General features: G+C 43.2%; 3 protein-coding genes across 4 annotated transcripts in view; all 3 read left to right on the top strand.

Annotated features, from left to right (window-relative positions):
* The window catches only part of lpgat1 (lysophosphatidylglycerol acyltransferase 1), a 30913-nt gene extending 27984 nt beyond the window's left edge, over nt 1–2929 (top strand). The window contains exon 8 of the mRNA XM_076083608.1: nt 17–2929. Coding sequence (XP_075939723.1) covers nt 17–168 — 152 coding nt within the window. The 3' untranslated portion in view covers nt 169–2929. The remainder of the gene's footprint in view (nt 1–16) is intronic.
* A 152-nt stretch (nt 2930–3081) lies between these two features.
* On the top strand, nt 3082–12553 carry nek2 (NIMA-related kinase 2). Of its 2 annotated transcripts, none has more exons than XM_076083606.1 (9): nt 3082–7166; nt 9569–9786; nt 9916–10156; nt 10265–10347; nt 10435–10561; nt 10661–10895; nt 11259–11313; nt 11448–11524; nt 11801–12553. In XM_076083606.1, exons 1-9 carry the CDS (start codon nt 7047–7049, stop codon nt 12007–12009), a joined length of 1365 nt encoding a protein of 454 aa, XP_075939721.1. In that variant the 5' UTR covers nt 3082–7046; the 3' UTR covers nt 12010–12553. The 2 variants fall into 2 exon arrangements, with proteins under 2 accessions (XP_075939721.1, XP_075939722.1); XM_076083607.1 differs by having other exon boundaries at nt 3082–8780.
* An 883-nt stretch (nt 12554–13436) lies between these two features.
* slc30a1a (solute carrier family 30 member 1a) lies at nt 13437–18237 on the top strand. The gene is made up of 2 exons (XM_076084441.1): nt 13437–14374; nt 15633–18237. The coding sequence occupies exons 1-2, from the start codon at nt 13798–13800 to the stop codon at nt 16520–16522; spliced, it is 1467 nt and encodes a 488-aa protein (XP_075940556.1). The 5' UTR covers nt 13437–13797; the 3' UTR covers nt 16523–18237.
* The last annotated feature ends 345 nt before the right edge of the window (nt 18238–18582 follow it).

The following is an 18582-nucleotide window of genomic DNA, read 5'->3' as shown; positions in this document are numbered from 1 at the left end:
TTTCTGTCCTCATCAGGATCATTCCCCTCTCAAGACGGACTGAAGGAGGCGGTCTCCCGGCCGATGGTCCTGGACCCCGTGTGGCTGTGCATTATCCAGTCGCTTGCGGTCACCTCCGCCTACGTGTGGTACCGCGTCCTCCAGTACCTCTACTGCTGTTTATTTTGAGCGCGCTGATGAGGCGAGAGTCTTTTTGTTGGACCACTGGAAAAGCCTCAGGATTAGTTGGTGTGTGGCCCAGCGTCATACCTGCCCCCCCCCTCCCCCTCCCCCTACGATGGATGAATGTACATTTACAACAGTGAAGAGACTTAACAGGAATCCCAAAAAAACAAACCATATGAAGAACACAAACACAGAATGCAGATACCAATACAATAGGATACTGGTCACAGGCATAGCAGACTTGCACACAGCCCTAACACCACACACTCACTCCAACGGCCTAGCAGAATAATCTCTCGCACTCGTCACGACACACATTTCGATGTTTACACGTAGACGCTCACAGGTACATAACTTTTTATTCGAAGTGAACGAAACGAGGCTCAGGACTCCTCCAGAGGACGCTCTGGACCGGACTCTCTCTCTCTCTCTCTCTGTTCCCCTCCTAGGCTTTAGCCGTAGTAGTTTTACAGAGTATAAAGTGAGTATGGACGCGCGAGTGAATACATGTGACTGGAAGCATAATGTCTGCCCTTATTCTTCTTCCTGGCAAGAGTTGATGAAGCCCACTGGACCTCTCTTTCGGCTGCTGACTAAGCCCGCCTGGCCACATCTTCCAGAGCGAGCGGCCGTACGGACGATGAGGCTGCGCAGCCCGCTGCTCCTCTGGCCTTCATTGCACTAAGGATCCATACTGCCCTAACTGCTCCCTGTCCCAGGAAATGTTCCTGTGTGGTCAATGTTTTCATTTTCTTTTGTTTTTCTTCCGTTAACCTGCATATCTCCACAACAACGGCCATTGTATTTGTTGTTGACGTCTTTCTGTCGAATTTATTTCCCCCCCCCCCCTCCCCTGTCGAGGCAGTATTCTGAGCTCACTGAGAAAAGAGGATAATGTTTACACTGGCAGCCCTGCTGAAAGCCTAAAGGGATGGTGGCAATGATGAGGCTCTTGATTTAAGGATTTCTTTGTGAGGCGTGGAGGGAGGAAGAGGAGAAGGTGCCGAAGTGCTTATTTTAAAAAAAGGAAGAAAAAAAAAAAAGATGGTGGCACATGAAGCAAGAATTGCAGTCTGATCGCCTAAAGAGCAACTCCCTCATTGTGGATTCCCCTCGTTGTGGATTCCCCTTTTCATGCTCTGCTCTCCAACAGTCGTACACACACTTGACACAAACATGTGCGCACACCGCCATGTGCAGCTACACACAGCAGAGTAGACATCTGTCGCTAAGGATCATCTCAGCAAGCCAGACTGAGAAGGCAAAGACTCTTATTCCCCCATTGGACTACATAGTTTTACAAATATTTAAGCCATATGCTTAGTGTCGTCGGGTGGGGAAAAGAAATGGAAAAATATGATTTTTATAGAAAGCTACCCTAATGTTCAGCATTCTAAAATAGAGATTTTGGCTCACAGAACTATAGGTGTCATTACTGTAAATTTACAGCATAACCTGCCTAAGTGAGTGTGTGTGGTTGTCCTATTCCCCCCCCCCCCCCTTTTTGATATTTATGATTCATGTCGTGTTGCTCTGTTACGTCAGAGTGTGGCGGCAATTTCACCACGAGTGGTCAAATTTGATTTCATTTTAAATTACATGAAACCGTCGTCTTCATGTCATGGTATGTTTAAATCTTGTACATAACAAAGTTGAGGAAGAGTTTTAATTGTTAGGAATGACGGCAGCGTTTCTCTTTTTGTTCTGTGATAATTTCAGAGAAATTTAGTTTTTAAAAAAAGTCAATGTTTTAAAAAAAGAAGAAAGAGGATTCTCCCTTCATTTCTCAGTGTTGACCTTGTTTTTTTATTTTTTATTTGTTTGTTTATGTTGATTTCCTGACCAGGAAGTCGTTGTGTGCTTCAAGACAGAGCTACTGTACGTCCGTGTGCTGGCTGACACAACGTCTGCACAGCGACACATGGGCCCAGTTTCAAACTTGTACATTTTTGCGTCATCAGGATTTAGTGGAAAACCTTGAATATCAAGCCTTACCTGATGTCCCGGTGGACCACAATCCCCAAAATAATGCTGTTTCCTCACACTCCCTCTCGGCAAACATTTGTTTTCAGGATTGTTTTCAGGATTGTTTCTTGGCGTCGAGCTCAAACCGGGCCAGCGAGGAAGGGATCGCTCTTCACTGAGGAGGGAAGCTCTGGCAGGGCCCTGCAATGACGGAGCTGTTCTCTCTCTCAAATACACTTGTGTTGTGGTTTTGAGGTCCATCCTGTAATTTGCTTAGTCTGCTTAAATTAGGAAGATTATATGGGAGCAGCAATTATCATCATCATCATCATCATGAACAAATGCATAAAATATGCGTTTTGGTAGTTTACTGCCCTGCCTGCGTGCCCCTGTTGGTAGGAGCTGTGTGGAATGAGGAGAAAAGGGCCCGACTGGGTCGGTACAAACTCTTTAAATCAGGCGGTAAATGTGACTCATCCAGCGGCCCTTTCAGATTCCCCTCTGCCGTGAGACTGAAACGAAGCTTCATCTTTATTTTTCCTCACCTTCTCACTTCTTTTCTTTTTTTTTATTATTCTTTTTTTATTTATTTATTTTCTGACCATGTTTCCAAAGAAGGCAGGGAAAAAATGTTTTCCTCGATGTGGTTTTAGGAAATAAACACAATAGGGATTTAAACAAATTATACTAGAGCTGTCTGTAATTTTCCATTTTGTACTTCTCCTTTAATTCCTAGCTACACAGCCATTTTACAACACAAAAGACTTGTGCTGGAATAAAACATCATAAAGAAGCCAAACAGTGTATTCCTTTGCTGTTCAGTTCCTCTGTAGTCAAAGGTTTTCAGGTATGCATGCATTGGACATTTGAAGGGAAGCTTAAAGGATTATTTACACATTTTTGGGAATTATGCATAATCACTTTCTGGCCGAGAATTAGATGAGAAAATCGATACAAGTGTCATCCCTGAGTGTTAAATATGGAGCTGCAGCCAGTTAGCGTAGCTTAGCATAAAGACTGCAAGCAGTGGGGGAAGGCTATAGCTTAATCATCTTTAAGAATAATGTGGTATGGAGCTGAGAAATAAAATTAGATTTTTTAAATATAGTAAAGTAATATTAAGTTCATATGTATTATATCAATTGATTGGTGGTAAAGGGAAATTAAGGTTTTTGCTTTATTAAGCTGAAGGTTAAAGGGAAAAAGAATAAAGCTTTATATTTATTTTTGCATTTCATTTTATCTAATATTTATTGACTTATCTTGTTATATTTGTGACTTGTCTGATAACGTTTACTTCATTTTGGCTCCATATTATTCGGGGATTATGTGCCAGCCAGTAAAAAGTGCCTTGTTGCGTTAATACTTGTATTTATCATGTTAACTGGTGTTTATAACTTATAATTTGATTATTTTCTCTTATGGACAGAGCCAGGCTGGCTGTTCCTCTCTGCTTCCTGTCTCATATTTAATCAAGTTAGCTTCGTATTTAACAAACAGGAACTCGGGTCAATCATCTCATCTAACGTGAATTCTGCAAAAACCAATAAGCACGTTTCCCTATACGTCAAACTATTCTTTGATTCTTCCACACTATGTAGGAATCCTGAGGGTCCGATAGGAATTTCAAAAAGGAAAGCATCCTTTGTAACCGATTTGAAATGACACTCTTGTTCAAAGTGTTCTCGTTTGTCTGCAAATGTAAATGTCAACTGTCACATTTTCACTTCACTCAGTTACTGAGAATGGTCTCCGGTTAACCGAAGCCCGTGTGTGCTCAGTCCTGTGCCCGTTGTTTAACTGTGGTGTCAGTCACCAGCTGTTGAAAGTCACTGGTTTATATTACACAGTTGTGATTTCAGCTGTGACGCCCAGTCTCTTGGTGTTGGGCTCGAGTCACTGTGAACTCTCCTGACCCTGGCAGACGGTTTACTGCTGCATCAACCGCAAAGGGATTATTAGTGTTTCCTGTCTGGAGCAAACCTACTGCACATCTGTGTACTACTGTATGGAGAAAAGATGTATATTGAGGTGAGGTTGGAGGTTGGACAGAGGGAAGCACTCTCAGGAGAAATAAAGGTATTCAGTAAGGTAGTAATACCTCAATGTAAAGGTACTCAGACCTGCATTCAAAATCATACAGTATTCTTCAGTAAAATGATGAAGTAACAAAAGTTGAAGTACTTGAGAGTGTTGTCTACAGTATATTACAGAATTATCACCTTTGCATTCATATGTGAGCAGCATTTTTGTTGTAGTTGGTTAATCTAAAGCTTTCTTTTTTCACTGAATAATGGATGGTGTTTTTTAAGATATGTCTTTTTCTATGAAAAACAATCTGCAAAGTAGTAATTATGTCAGAAGTAGTTAAATAAAAAGTATATTTCCCTCTGAATAATTGTAGATATGTGGTATAAGGAGGCATACAACGGAGAGGAAAGTACGAGGTACTGCAAAGCTGTATAAAAAGGAATATTTTGACATGTTTGGAGTTTTTGTATCTTCCTGCCATGAGTTGATTAGATTGATACCACTCATGTCTGTAAAATAGATATGAAGCTAAAGCAGGCCGCCAGTTAGCTTAGCTTAGCTTAGCACAAAGACCTGAAACAGCTAGCCTAAGCTAGCTGTGACAAATATTTGGGCAGAGTAAGCTTACTCTGTCCAAATATTTGTCTAGCTGCACCTTTTAAAGCTCACTAATTAAGATGTACTGAGCTATTTATTGACTGGGACCAGTTGTCAGGCAACCAGTAGAGACCTCAGGAAGTTACTGACCCAAGACAAGAAAGTGTTTCATAACCACCCTTACACTTCTGTTTTTCACTTCGTATTAAACAAGCAAGATACAACATGTTAATGAGGGAGCTTGTAGGTGCTGGTTGGCAGATAATGTTGTTTTGAAACAAAGCCAGGCTAGTTGTTTCCCTCTGTTTCCAGTCTTTGTGCTAAGCTAAGCTAACTAGCTGCCTGCTTTAGCTTCATATCTATTGTGCAGACATGAGTGGTATCGATCAACAAAGCCAAAAAGAGTGTGTGTCACTATATCGAACCCAATTTCTTTACAGTACTTGAGTGAATGTATTTAGTTACATTCCACGGCTGGCACTGTGAGTTTCCATCAGCACCAACAGTTCGAGATATGTGGAGGGTCTTCAGGAAAGCCGCGCTCTTCAGGCGACCAATGGCAATTGAGGTTGAAAACAGCAGGATGTGAGCTGGAAAATGGGATTAAATATGCACGAAGCTACAATCACCAAAGGGCTATCAGTCAGGAGCCACGGTGTTGCTCAGCGTGGGGAGTAGCATCATCACCCTGCATTGACACTCCTCTTCCTCAGTACAGCTCCTCCTAAGGTCACCCACATTACACAGACTAATTCATCCCCAGAGGAACTTTTGTCCTCTGCAGAAGTAGTGTTCCTCCTCAGACACCTGCAATTAACTATTTCACGGGTACTGCTCCCCAAGGTCTTTAATGTCACACTTTGATGCCTGCTCCCTCATGAATGCTGCGGTGGTGGCAGTGTCCCTTGAGTCAGCAAGCACTAAAACATCCAGCTGTGAAGAGTAGGGCCGGGCTGAATGTCTCTGCAGCAGCTGCTGGCCCCTCCTGCTGTCACAGGAGAGCATGATGACGGCTGGTCGGACCCTCTGTGTTGTTAGGATCAGACGTTCCTCATATCAAAACCACGAGAAATATATTGTGTCTTTTGCTCCTAGTAGTGTCAAACCATGCAGACGGGTTTCAGTGTTCTGTCTCCACCCCAATACAATGGAGGTAACCTCTTACCAGGGTCATCATCTCTCAGTGTAAACCTCTGCACATGAAAAGGCGATTTTGTTTTGCACAAATGAAACAATCATATAGTGTTCATCTGTGAGCTTTAGAGGTGCTGGTAGGTGGATTTTGTCGTGTTCAGACAAAGCCAGGCTGGCTGTTTCCACCTGTTTGTCATTATGCTAAGCTAAGCTAAACGGCTGCTGGCTGTAGCCTCCATTTACCAGACAAGAGTGGTATCAATCTTCTCATCTCACGCTCTGCGATAAAGCAAATAACAGTATTTCCCAAAATGCCAAACTATTCCTTTAATATTTACTGTAATTAGCCTAATTATTAGCATATCAGTCAGGAGTCTGAAAGTCTAAAGAAAAGAAAGCACCCAGGTCATTGCCATTAAAAATGTAGGTCACCTTTATGTGTGTTATCTTGTCTTGAGAAGGCTCTTTGAGGGGAAACTGCACCCAAAAAGAAAGAGTACCATAAACCTCCATAACAGCAAAGGTGAAGAGGTTATCCTGTGATGGAGCTGTCTGTCGCTCTTTCTCAACTCTTGGCCTTTAACAGGGGGCAGCTGACGTTAGAGCGGCCTCGGGCACCTGACTGTCTCTGTTGTTTTTAGCTGTCAGTTCTCCGCTCTACCCCCTCCCTCCCTTCACTGTTCCTGGCGGATGTCCAAACTCCTCCAGCTCTTTGTAGGAGTGACCTTTTGCAGAGGCAGACTGACAGACCGACTCTGGCGCTCACTCTCTTGGTGGTGTGAGTTTTGTCAGTGTGTGGTACAACAGAGAGCAGTTACTGAACTGTTACTGAGGCTTCCCCACTGAGAGAGACGTTACTGACAGCAGGGATCACACATCACAATGCGCTTGTGATGAGAAAATAATCTTTGCATCTGCCACGTAGGAAATCTGAAATGTAATAAAAAATGTTCATGATATTGCTCCAGCTAATAACCAGATCTAACCAGTTTGATCTCAGTATGTTTCAACAAGGTGATCTTTATGTAAGTGCAACTTAACCAACATATCTTTGGCACTCTTGCCTAATTTATGGCTCAAACAATGAATCGATGATGAATAATTTGGGGGATTACTTGTCTGTCAATGGACTGAATGATTGCTGGTAAAATCAAATGACCACTGACAATAAGATGCCCATCAGCCTCCCGTGTGTCTCTCGTATGAGGTGTAGAAACTGCTCTGGCGACAGCCGGCAACCTGTTCCTGTAACTAGGAATATCGGGGATAACAAGGTGAGGAGAACAAAACCCTGAAGATCACATCAGTCAGTGTCACAGATCTTTTTATTCCAATAAAAATAATATTCACCGCTGCTATTTACAAACGTATTCAAGGACAGTTAGTCTGTTCATTTCAGTTGAGAAGATTTTTAGAGCATACGCATAACTGTATATGCTCAAATGTTACTTGGTCTTTGGATATTTTTAGTGAGCTATTCTTACCTTGGCTTGATTAATTTTCTAGACAGCTACCAGAGCTTCAGTGGGAAACAAATGTTCTCAGTTAAAGGGCTCTGCAGCATTAAAGGCAAAGCTATCTATTGGTGGACCTCAAAGTCGACCATAGGTGTATAATGCTAATGTTTTATGGACAAAAGTAGGGACTATTTCAGATAGTGATCACTGTTGGCCTATATATCTCAAAAAGGAAATGGTTAGTCATGCAGTTTATATTGTTTATTATCACCATTAGTTATCTTTCTAACAACTCCTCCTCCTGTGGTCCATATTAAGATACGCAGTATTATCACCAAAGGTTAACTCTTTAATAAAAACATGTAATATTGTCAATACAATTTACTTTTGCATTACATATATTTTTTTATTTTTTACTATATACAAACAATGCAGGTTGATCAAATTGTTATACAATACAAAAGGGGTGGAACATAGTCAGTTAATAAAACAATCAGAATCCCTTCAGCAGGCCTACCATACAATTGTATCACACATGTGAGTATACTGCCTATATGTAAAGTATCTCTATGCAGACAAATAAAATAAATATTAATTCGGTGTAAAAGAAAACGCTCTGTTACTCTTAGCCAGTGCCATTTAGATGTGCATTTAGAGTCAGCTGCTGACATTGTTTAAGGTGGTTTATAGACAAGCCATTCATATATAGTATAGGGCAGTGGTCAAACAGGAATTAACCTCATTGGTCTTATCAAAATGTCAACGTTTTTATTAGCTGTCCAAATACTGCCGCATATTGCATTTAAGTGAGACCTTGAAGATTAATGAAAGATTTTTTTTTGTTTTAAGATTTTGAAAGACAATTTTCAATTGTCCTAAATAATTGAATGCGTCTAATGATCCTAACCCTGTTTCCTGGAAGCATGGCTATGGCTTGACCGTGTTTTTTGCGCCATCCCGTGGTGAGGTGAGCACACGTCATCTACCCGCTCTGCTCTCGCGGGTTTCAGGCGCTTAGCAACCTCTTAACTTGTATTGTCGCCCTGTCCAATCAGGAGCCCCCGTGAGGAGAGAGCAGACCAATCACCAATGAGGATTTGGGCACCAATTTAAACCGAGAGCAAACGCTTCCTGTTTTGTTTATACTTCAACACACACACACGAGTGAACGAGCAAAGAAACCAAAAGCCAAACATTTGGTCTATTTCAGCAGAAAAGTAAAGTTAAAGACTACTTCGGAAGTCGCTGGTTTAACTTCATGTTTAACAGCCCAGTCTAACTTAACGTTAACGCTAAATTAACGTTAGCTTAAGTCAGGTAACTTTCAACGTTAAAATGCCGTCCCGTGTTGAGGATTACGAGGTGTTGTTTACTATCGGCACAGGCTCCTATGGAAAATGCCAGAAAATAAGACGGAAGCCTGACGGGAAAGTGAGTAACGTTCACACGTTTTGTTTGCACAGAGACACTGCCCACCTGTACGTAACGTTTACCTGCAGCCACGAGGCCGTTTGTTATTGTCACTCGATGAAACGTTAACGTGTAACATTAGTTACTGTTGATTTAGATAAACTGTGATACCAACAACAACAACAACTTCCGGAAAGATGAATGAAAATAGCGTTAGGCGTATTTTGGGCCCTCAAAGTCAGTATTTTAGGAGGTGACATTATAAATGGATGAGAGGTAACGTTACGTTGTTCTACTTTCCAAAACCAACAAATATCCGAACAAAAAAAAAACCATGAGAACGGTTAATCCTGTTAGTCGGCAGACAAACCCTGGTGTACATAGTTTAGTCAATTAATTAAAATGTCATGGCGGCTTCTTTCCCGGTGTTCAAGTAATGGCGGACACCTTGATCTAATGCCACCATTTACAGCTGAAAAGATTAGTCTACTGGACTGTGGGTAGTTAGGTTTAGCTACTTACTTCTGTGTCTGACAAGTAAAGGCTTTACGTTAGCAGCTGAAGGGCAGCAGTGGTATAGGTTTAAAGCAAGACTAACTTTAAAAACAAGAATTAACACGCTCCATCATTTACTTAAATAATATTAAACTTGGAGCAATAAAACGTGGTGGCTATTGTTGGTCAACTCAAGAGACAATCTTATGTAACTGACTTTATTGAGTTTATTAATTGATCTGTGACTCTGCTTTTACATTTGTATCATCCATTTTTAAGCTCTCTTTGAATAATCAAGCCTCTTTCGTCTCTAGATCCTCCTGTGGAAGGAGCTGGACTATGGCACCATGGCGGAGAGTGAGAAGCAGATGCTGGTGTCAGAGGTGAACCTCCTGAGGGAGCTCAAGCACCCGAACATAGTGCGATACTACGACCGCATCATAGACCGGACTAACACAATGTTGTACATTGTCATGGAGTACTGTGAAGGTGGGGACCTGTCCAGCGTCATCACCCGGTGCATCAAGGAAAGGTGACTATCAGCCTTTGTCTTGAAATACACAATGCACTGCAGGTTGCGTGTTTATGTGCATTGTAAAAGGAATGGGTTATGTTTTCTTTCTACATCTGTGCTTCCTGTGTGTTTGTGTTACCATGGCAGGCGTCATGTGGAGGAGCAGTTTGTCCTGCGTGTCATGGCACAGCTCACGTTGGCCCTGAAGGAGTGCCACAGACGCAGTGATGGCAGGGCAACGGTTCTTCATCGAGACCTGAAACCAGCCAACATCTTCCTCGACATCAGACAGAATGTGAAGCTCGGAGACTTTGGCCTGGCAAGGATCCTGAACCACGACACCAGTTTTGCAAAGACATTCGTCGGGACACCTTACTACATGTCTCCAGTGAGTTGTTTGATCCTGCTTGGAAAATGTAGCCTGATCCCTTGGTCTTCCTGATAGTAGTCTAATTAGCAATGTTTGCCACGATGTTTCAACGTTTCTTTCTTTCAGGAGCAAATGGACCGGATGTCATACAACGAGAAATCCGATATTTGGTCACTTGGGTGTTTGCTGTATGAACTGTGTGCATTATCGTAAGTTTTTCTCCTTGAGCTGATTTCCCCACTATGCGGTTTGTTGACCGTGAAATCTGACGTGTTCCCTGGATTCCTCCTGTTTAGCCCTCCGTTTACTGCTTACAACCAGAAAGAACTGGCAGAGAAGATCAGAGAGGGCAAGTTCAAAAGAATCCCATACCGATACTCTGAGGAACTGAACACTTTACTCTGCAAAATGCTCCACCTGAAGGTTAGAAATGAATAGTTTTGTCAGAAGCTTTACTTGTGCTACCAGCTAAACATTGCGTTTTCATGTCGGTGGGGTTCAGTAATGTTTCTTTGTCGACAGGACTACCTGAGGCCCTCAGTGGAGTCGATTCTCCTGAGCAGCCTGTTGGCTGATGCTGTTGCTGAGGAGCAGAAGAGGGCACAAGCGCGACTCCGAAGGAGGTCGGCAGACTCTGACTGTCTCCTTAACAGGCCGGCTGAAGCGATGCCCGCCTCTGCTGCAGAGCTGGGACTCAGGGAGCAGGCACTGCGAGACCGGGAAAAGGCGCTGAAGGAACGTGAGCAGAGGCTGGAGCGTAAGACTTTTATTTCTACTCACGCTGACCCACATCTGTGTGACATTATGCTCACCTGCAGCTGGGATTTTCACAACATCGAAAAACACTTATCATTGTTCAGGTGTAAAATAGTATTTAAATATCTTTTTAAAGTGACTGGGGGAAATACAAGTGAAATCCTGTGTATTTGACATTGCAACTATCCTCTTGCACTGAGGCCTAAAAGATTAGTGTTTGTGTTGCTTGTGACAGAAGTGTTGCAGGCGAATGTTATTAAAAAAATGTGTGTATATGACTGAATGTGCAAATGTTACTGTCACACGGCAAGTAAGTGCTACGTATTCGAAAAATAAAAGCTTCTATTTTGTCTCTTCATTGCAGAAAGAGAGCAGGAGCTTTGTGTTCGTGAGCGACTGTCAAACGAGAAGCTTGTGAGGTAAAATGTTTCTTTTCAGGCTAGAAATGCAACAATGGATACGTTTTGGTCATTTCTCCTATTTTGATCATTCTGCCATGTCACTCTTACCAACTGATTTGGTGTAAACTCTTTATCCCAATCTACTGTTACAGAGCAGAGAGCTTACTGAAGATTTACAGCCGTCCACAGCAGCAGAGGGATCTGACACCGTTCTATGGCAAAGACATAGGTATGGGAATGAGACGAAGACCTCTGGACTTACTCAACCGAGACATGAACTGAGAAATGTGTTCAGTTTGGAATGTGGATGACTAAAATTACCTTAATTTATTACTTTGTAAATCATGTAAATTGTGTTTTTATACGATACTCAATAAAGAATTATTACACACCTCACAATCTGAAATCTAGCTGTCATGTTGGATTGCGAAGACTGTTATAGGGGCTACCTGATGATATACAGTTGATCCTTGTTAATCAGTGCCTCCTTACTGTTTGGTCCTAGATGTGGAGAACCTCTCCCCTGGTAAGAAGAAGGTCCACTTTGCCGGTGAGAGCAAAGAGAACCAGCGGCCGTCGGCCGGCCGTCGGAGTGTCACATCCCAGGATCTGATTTTGAGGAGGCTGCAGGCGGCCAAGCAGCGCGCTCAAACACTGAGTGAAGTGGAGAAGACCTGCCAGTTCAAGAGCAGGCAGATACTGGGCATCCGCTGATCGTACACGTATCACTGTTTGACTTGTGACTGATATGTGAAAGTGAGGAGTCATAATAACTGGATCTAAATTAAGCTTTATTTATGATGATGTGTATTGTAATATGTATGTTATTGCAAGCTTTGTAATGTCTGTAGATGGATGTTGTGATTGTCTATGTATTGTATATTCTTGCTAAATATAGGCCTATGTAAAGTTTTCTCATAAGCTGCTTAGAAATAGACAGAACTGAGTGATTGGGAGTGGAATCCACAACAAAATATAAACACTATTGTGGTTTGGACAAGAGTGATAACACATGAGGAACAACTCCTGAACCTCTGACAGCAATGAAATGTGCTGATTGAATGATTGTGATGCGGAAAGTTTTTATATTGCATTCCTTGGTAACTACTTATTGTAGTTATAAATGATTACGATACAATAAGAGCATTGTTCATCCTGCCATAGATGCTCAGTATGCATAGTAAAATATATTATGTACTATTTATTCATACTTAGTCAAATGAAATATACATACTTTATAAAAGGTTTTCAAAACCAATTACTCTTTCCATTTTCATTACAATTTACTATAAATGCACACTAGTGCTTAATATAGACAACTCCCACAAGGGGTCATCAGATACCCATGAACAGTTGACTACTCAATTCAGACTTTTGATTATAGACAATAGTTGTTTGTTCTTGATTAAGGGTAAGATTAAAAGGGACATTTATATTATATTATGCTTTTGTTCAATAACAGGCCTCAAAGTTGTAGTTGATTCAATTAAAAGACAAACACGATTAGATAGGTTTCTAACAATGAGTCTAATTATTTCCAAATACATTTTTTTTTGACAAAGATATAACTACGTATGGTTTAACAGCATTACAAACTGCTGAATATCTTTCTGTTTTAACACCAGTACACATAGAGGAACAATCACATTGCCACCAGTAGAACATACTATTCAATAAACCAGAATAAGTGTGTATTTAATGCTGACCAAAAACAAAATGAAACAATTGACAAACAAATATTTAACAGACATTTAAATGAGGTCTTTGTTTTATTGATTGCCTCATGTTCAGTGATGACAATCACTCTAAAGAAATCAATTAAAAAGGTGAATACAACAAAGGGCAGTCGCTTTCCCCCTGTTAAACATGTCTGTTGAATATTAATGAGGTTTCCTAAATTAAGTACTGATACTTCATAGATTTACAGACACATTAGTCATCGCGAGATTACAGGCGCAGTTAGCGTTCTTAGCAACCGCTGTTGTCTGGCTCATTTGCTCCGCCTACTTGGGAGAGTCGCACAATTAGACCAATCAGATTCAATCTTGTGTCATATCCGCCAATGGGAATCGTCCGGGGGCGTGTAATTATGGTGCCGTGCTCCGTGTGGAAAGTTTACCGGCTCGGGTGCAAAGTTTCAGCCGTCTGCAAACCGGAGCTCGTCGGCAAACGTATCTGGAATATGCTGGTGTCGCCCACAGTCTATGTGTACGGTAATTAGTATAATTTACCGGATTAGTTTTACCGTTGGTTGTCTTCAGGTGATTACGAGTGATGCTGCCGTCACTGGAGAACAGCAGTGTGTAAAGACGCTGTTAGCATCGACCGTATTGTCTCAGGGAGCCAGCTAGCTTAGCGTAAATCGTTAGCTCGGAGCTGTATTAAAGAGCTAGCTAGCTAGCGTTAGCTGAGGTCCCAGTGAGCTCGACTGAAGACAAAGTAAAACGTTTTTTAACGTTAACTCCAAACTTGACTCGACGAAGGACCGAGAGGAAAGAAAAAATGGCTTGCGAGCCTAACCGTGTGCGGCTGCTATGTATGCTCTCATTGACTTTTGGGTTTTTTATCGTGGAGGTGGTGGTCAGTCGGATGACTTCATCCCTGTCAATGCTGTCGGACTCCTTTCACATGTTGTCGGACGTTATCGCGCTAATCGTGGCTTTGGTCGCGGTGCGATTTGCCGAGAAAACCCACGCGACCAACAAAAACACCTTCGGGTGGATCCGCGCGGAGGTGATGGGGGCTCTGGTGAACGCCGTCTTCCTCACGGCGCTGTGCTTCACCATCGTGCTGGAGGCTGTGGAGCGGTTCACCGAGCCCCAAGAGATCGAGAGTCCGCTGGTGGTCGCCGGAGTCGGTGCCGCGGGGCTCCTGGTCAACCTGCTCGGGCTGTGCTTGTTCCGCGGACACGCCGGCGGAGGCCACGGACACTCCCACGGAGGAGGTCACTCTCATGGGAATAAGAACAAAAGGGGGAAAACCGGCAAGTCCCAGAAGGCTGGCAATGGATCTTCAGGAGAGGAGACCAACAACCTGGTGGGGAACCACAACAGCCCGGGTGACGTGAGACCGAGAAATGGTATGTACCTGTAGCCATTGTGTGTAAAGAGTATTAAATCTCTTCCCTATGTTAAATGATGTAAATCAATGTTAAAGTGTACTTTGCATGTCAGTATATAGTGACTCCAGCATCATTGTTTCCCACATCGAAGCTGACAGCATGTACCAGACTTTGTCTCCATTGTTAGCAGTCCCGGTTGCGTAACAGTATTTAACTTCAATGTAGCAGGAGGACACCCTGTGTGAGTGACTAATCCTCATAGTTTCTGCTCTGGTGGTGGCCTTTAGACAAACGCGTTTGTTATCAGATATTTATTGGTGGGTATCCTTGGAGACGTGGTCACCTTTAGTGATGGCCTCATCGATCAAAATTATTACTGCTCACAATGTCTGAGAAAATGTACTCTTGGATTCATTACAATAGTTACAAACTGAACCTACAAGCACCAGACCAACCCCCCCCAAAAGTTTGTCCTTGTCCTCTGAAGGGTTAAACCCATACAGAAAGCCATTTCTCCCCCCCCCCCCCACAGTTTCAATAAGTGGAGGCTACCCCCCCTCCCCCTCTTATTGCACTGATGGCTGTTCCTGGGTTCATACATCGGTGTACCCGTGGAGTCAACAGCCACACCATTAACTGCTGATGAATGAGCCGGTTGCGTCCCGGGATGGAAGAGAGCAGCTCATTGCTGAGGTGCTGTGTACGCTACCACACTGCCTGCAATTACTAATTGAATGTGCTTGATGTGAACCACGGCAGAATGTGTCGTAGCGTGTAGGATCCCACACGCTGGGAGTTCTTCCATGTAATCCAGCATGACTGTGCCGCCCTGACTCAGTCACTCACTATCTAGCGAGGTCAAAGCTAGAGCATTGTTGGCAAGAAAAACATTTCACCACTATGTCAACTCAATGGACTGAATGTCTTTAGTAAATTGCCCTTAGTCCTCATCCTCTTGACTTTTTGATGGAACGGCTCCAACACGTTTCGCCTGATGACATTCTAGCTTTTTAGTTTCAAGTTTCAAATGAACTTTGACCCCAAATGCTGTAACTCAGCAATTAAGCAACTGGCTGCCACTGGTCCTAGTGGCATCTCCTAACTTCATGACTAATTTGTCTTGGAACTGCAGTGAGCTTGTTGTCTTTTTTCCTGTATTGTCTATATATCTATTTTGAATGCTGTAGTTAGTATATCCGTATTGAAGTCCAGTGGATTATTAAAAGTTCACTCGAGGTTCTGGTAAACTAAACTAACCTTTTGTTTTTATCTTCAGAAATCAGCTGTAAAGACAACACGGAGGTGCAGATGAATGGCAACCCCCTCTTTGAGGACATGGACCACGACCCCGCGTCGCAGCTCAACATGCGTGGGGTTTTCCTGCATGTGTTGGGTGACGCCCTCGGCTCTGTCATTGTGGTGGTCAATTCTTTAATATTTACCTTTGTGTGGCAGCCCTGCAACAAAGATGAGGCGTGCGTAAACCCGTGTATCAACAGCCACACCACGGACCACCAGCACGTCAATCACACGCTGGTTGACCTGCTGGACGGTCCCACTAAGTTTGCCGGCCCTTGCTGGGTTCTCTACCTGGATCCCACACTCTGCATCATCATGGTGTGCATCCTGCTGTACACTACCTACCCGCTGCTCAAAGAGTCCGCCCTCATCCTGCTGCAGACCGTGCCCAAGCAGATCAACATGCACCGACTCAACGAGCGCCTGCTCGGTCTGGACGGCGTGCTGGCCATCCACGAGCTGCACATCTGGCAGCTGGCCGGCAGTCGCATCATCGCAACGGCACACATCAAGTGCCACGACCCCACATCTTACATGGAGGTGGCGAAGCGCATCAAGGACTTCTTCCACGATGAGGGCATCCACGCCACCACCATCCAGCCCGAGTTTGTCACGTTCAACTCGGAGTCTCGGGACTCCCTCTGTGAGCTCTCCTGTCGGACTCAGTGTGCTCCGAAGCTGTGCTGCGGCTCTGCAGACAAACAGAACACAGGCTCTGATAAGAAGGCCGGCAGTGACTGCAAGGCTGCTGCCGCGTCAGCCCTGGAGGTGATCCTTGAGACCCCGGAGCTAGCTGCAGGGGCTGAGGTGCGCCCTCGGTCCGAGCCCGAGATCACCATCACTAGAGAGGTGGAGTCGTCTCTGTGAGATGGAGGGGATGGAGAGAAACGGAGGAGAAGCTGGAAAACCACCACACTGGACTGAAATCATTGTCATGGACGCTGTTATCTTTTTTTGACCCGTGGCACTGTCGTGGCCCGAACAAGAAATCCTTTTCCATAGCTTTTATTCTCTGCCATTGCCCCGATTATGGCTGAATCCCCCCCCCCCCCCCCCCCCCCCAAAAACCCTTTGTGTCTTCTGTATTTGAGTCATTCTTGTATTTTTCCCCCTCTCTGTATACCTATTTTCATTCCCGCTCTCACTTGGCCCCTCTCTTGTTGCCCTGGCAGTATGGTGGCGATGCATGTTGGGGTTCACACACCGTACTTCCGCCAGGACTGGAGCGAGGCCTGCATGAGTGTTCCTCATTAGCACCGTGTTGTGAAGAGTCATCTCGTCCCATGGTGTTTCTGTGCCAAAGCTTCTCACTGCAAGACTGAAGGGATCTGAGAGACCCCCTCTCCTCTAAAAGGACACACAACACATGCAAGTCGGAGCGCACATCACTAGGGTATGTTGTTTAGCCTTTGGGCCCGTTGGCACAGAGTATGCCCCTGTTTTTTTGCGTAGGCTTTGAGCAGATCTATTTTCTTACCCTCCGGCCCAAAATGGAAGTGTTGTTTAATAATTTAACTATTTTAAGTTATTAGAAAGGATTTATTTCTCTCTGTAAATGCTGTTTGTAATATTTAGTTTGGATGATAGCAACAATTTTTGCAATTTTTTTTCTGTCTCAAATGTTCTGACAGACCATCTATGCTGTAGTCAGTTTTTCAAATGTGACATTTTCTAATGATTTTGTTTCTCAAGACTCTTCTCTGGCCTTGACTCGGTTTTACTTGCGGCCATTAGTCGGATACAGAAGCTGTATCAACACCTCTCTCACCTTGCCTTTTTAAATACAAAAAAAACCTTCTGCCGGTAGTAAACATAGTGTAACTGAACCTCTTGTATTGGCACAGTCAAACGCCTGAAGGTTGGGTGTGTTGTGAAGAAATGAGCACTGTATGCTATTAATGAAACACTATTCTCTGTATGAATCTGTACTGGAAATCTTTCTTGTGATCGCTGTTGATTTTCATTTGAAATCCTCATGAATGTGTTCGGCACCGCATCACAATCCATGCTGAGGGAGTTTTTTTTTTTTAATATTTCTAGGACGTTCTTCTACGTTTTGCATGACCAAACTGAGACCTAGTGTTCAACTTTCAGGGGCTCCACTGAGAGCTCCGGTTGCTGCTTACCAGTACCGGCTGGTATCCTCCAACATTACTCATAAGTGTGTAGGGAATGACTCTTCTTATAGCTTTTCTGTCTTCTGCTTTGGACAGCTGAGCAGGCTGTTTTGGCTGAATTAAAGTCCATACGGTGGCCTTTGCAATTGGTGAATTTTCCCTCATCACCACAGATATCATTTAAAGGTGGTCCATTGATGTGGTTCAGATTTCCACTCCTGAGTAAACGTGTATGCAATATAGAAATGTATTATGACGCATTCTTTCATGTTTGGTCACTTTTATTCTGCTGTTTTTAAGACTTGAGCTCTATGTGCAAATTGAAAACAAGTGTTTTTTTAATTTTAGATATGACATGTCAACTGATGTGTTTTTGATATACTATATATCTACAGTACCTGTCCAATGTGTCATTGTGAAATAAAACAAAAAAAATGGCTGTTTGGTACAGTTGATGAACCCAAATTTGTCCTTTGCCTTATTTGAATGACTATTTCACTGAGCCAAACTTTGATCTGTAGTTGACTTTTGCCTATTTAATCCACTTAAACCAAAGAAAGGAGTTTAAAGAGGAGATTTAGGCTTAAAGAAGCAGGGATTGTGCACAGGACGGCATAATTCATTACACTCACACAGCCTACATTCCAGTTTCTTGTAAAAATCCAACTGAAATTAATATGCATGTTTTACTTTGCGGCAGCGTACATTGTTTTGTAAAACATCTTGTGAGCTCACAACTATGAGAACTCACTGAATACACGAACATTAAGAATCACAAACATACTGTAAAGGTAGAAGTCATTCAGATCC

Source organism: Anarhichas minor, unplaced genomic scaffold (genome assembly GCF_050575085.1).
Source record: "Anarhichas minor isolate MPS153535 unplaced genomic scaffold, ASM5057508v1 ptg000136l, whole genome shotgun sequence".
NCBI classification, from domain to species: Eukaryota; Metazoa; Chordata; class Actinopteri; order Perciformes; family Anarhichadidae; genus Anarhichas; species Anarhichas minor.
Note: the sequence above shows the minus strand (reverse complement) of the source record. Positions and strands in the feature narration are given on the sequence as shown.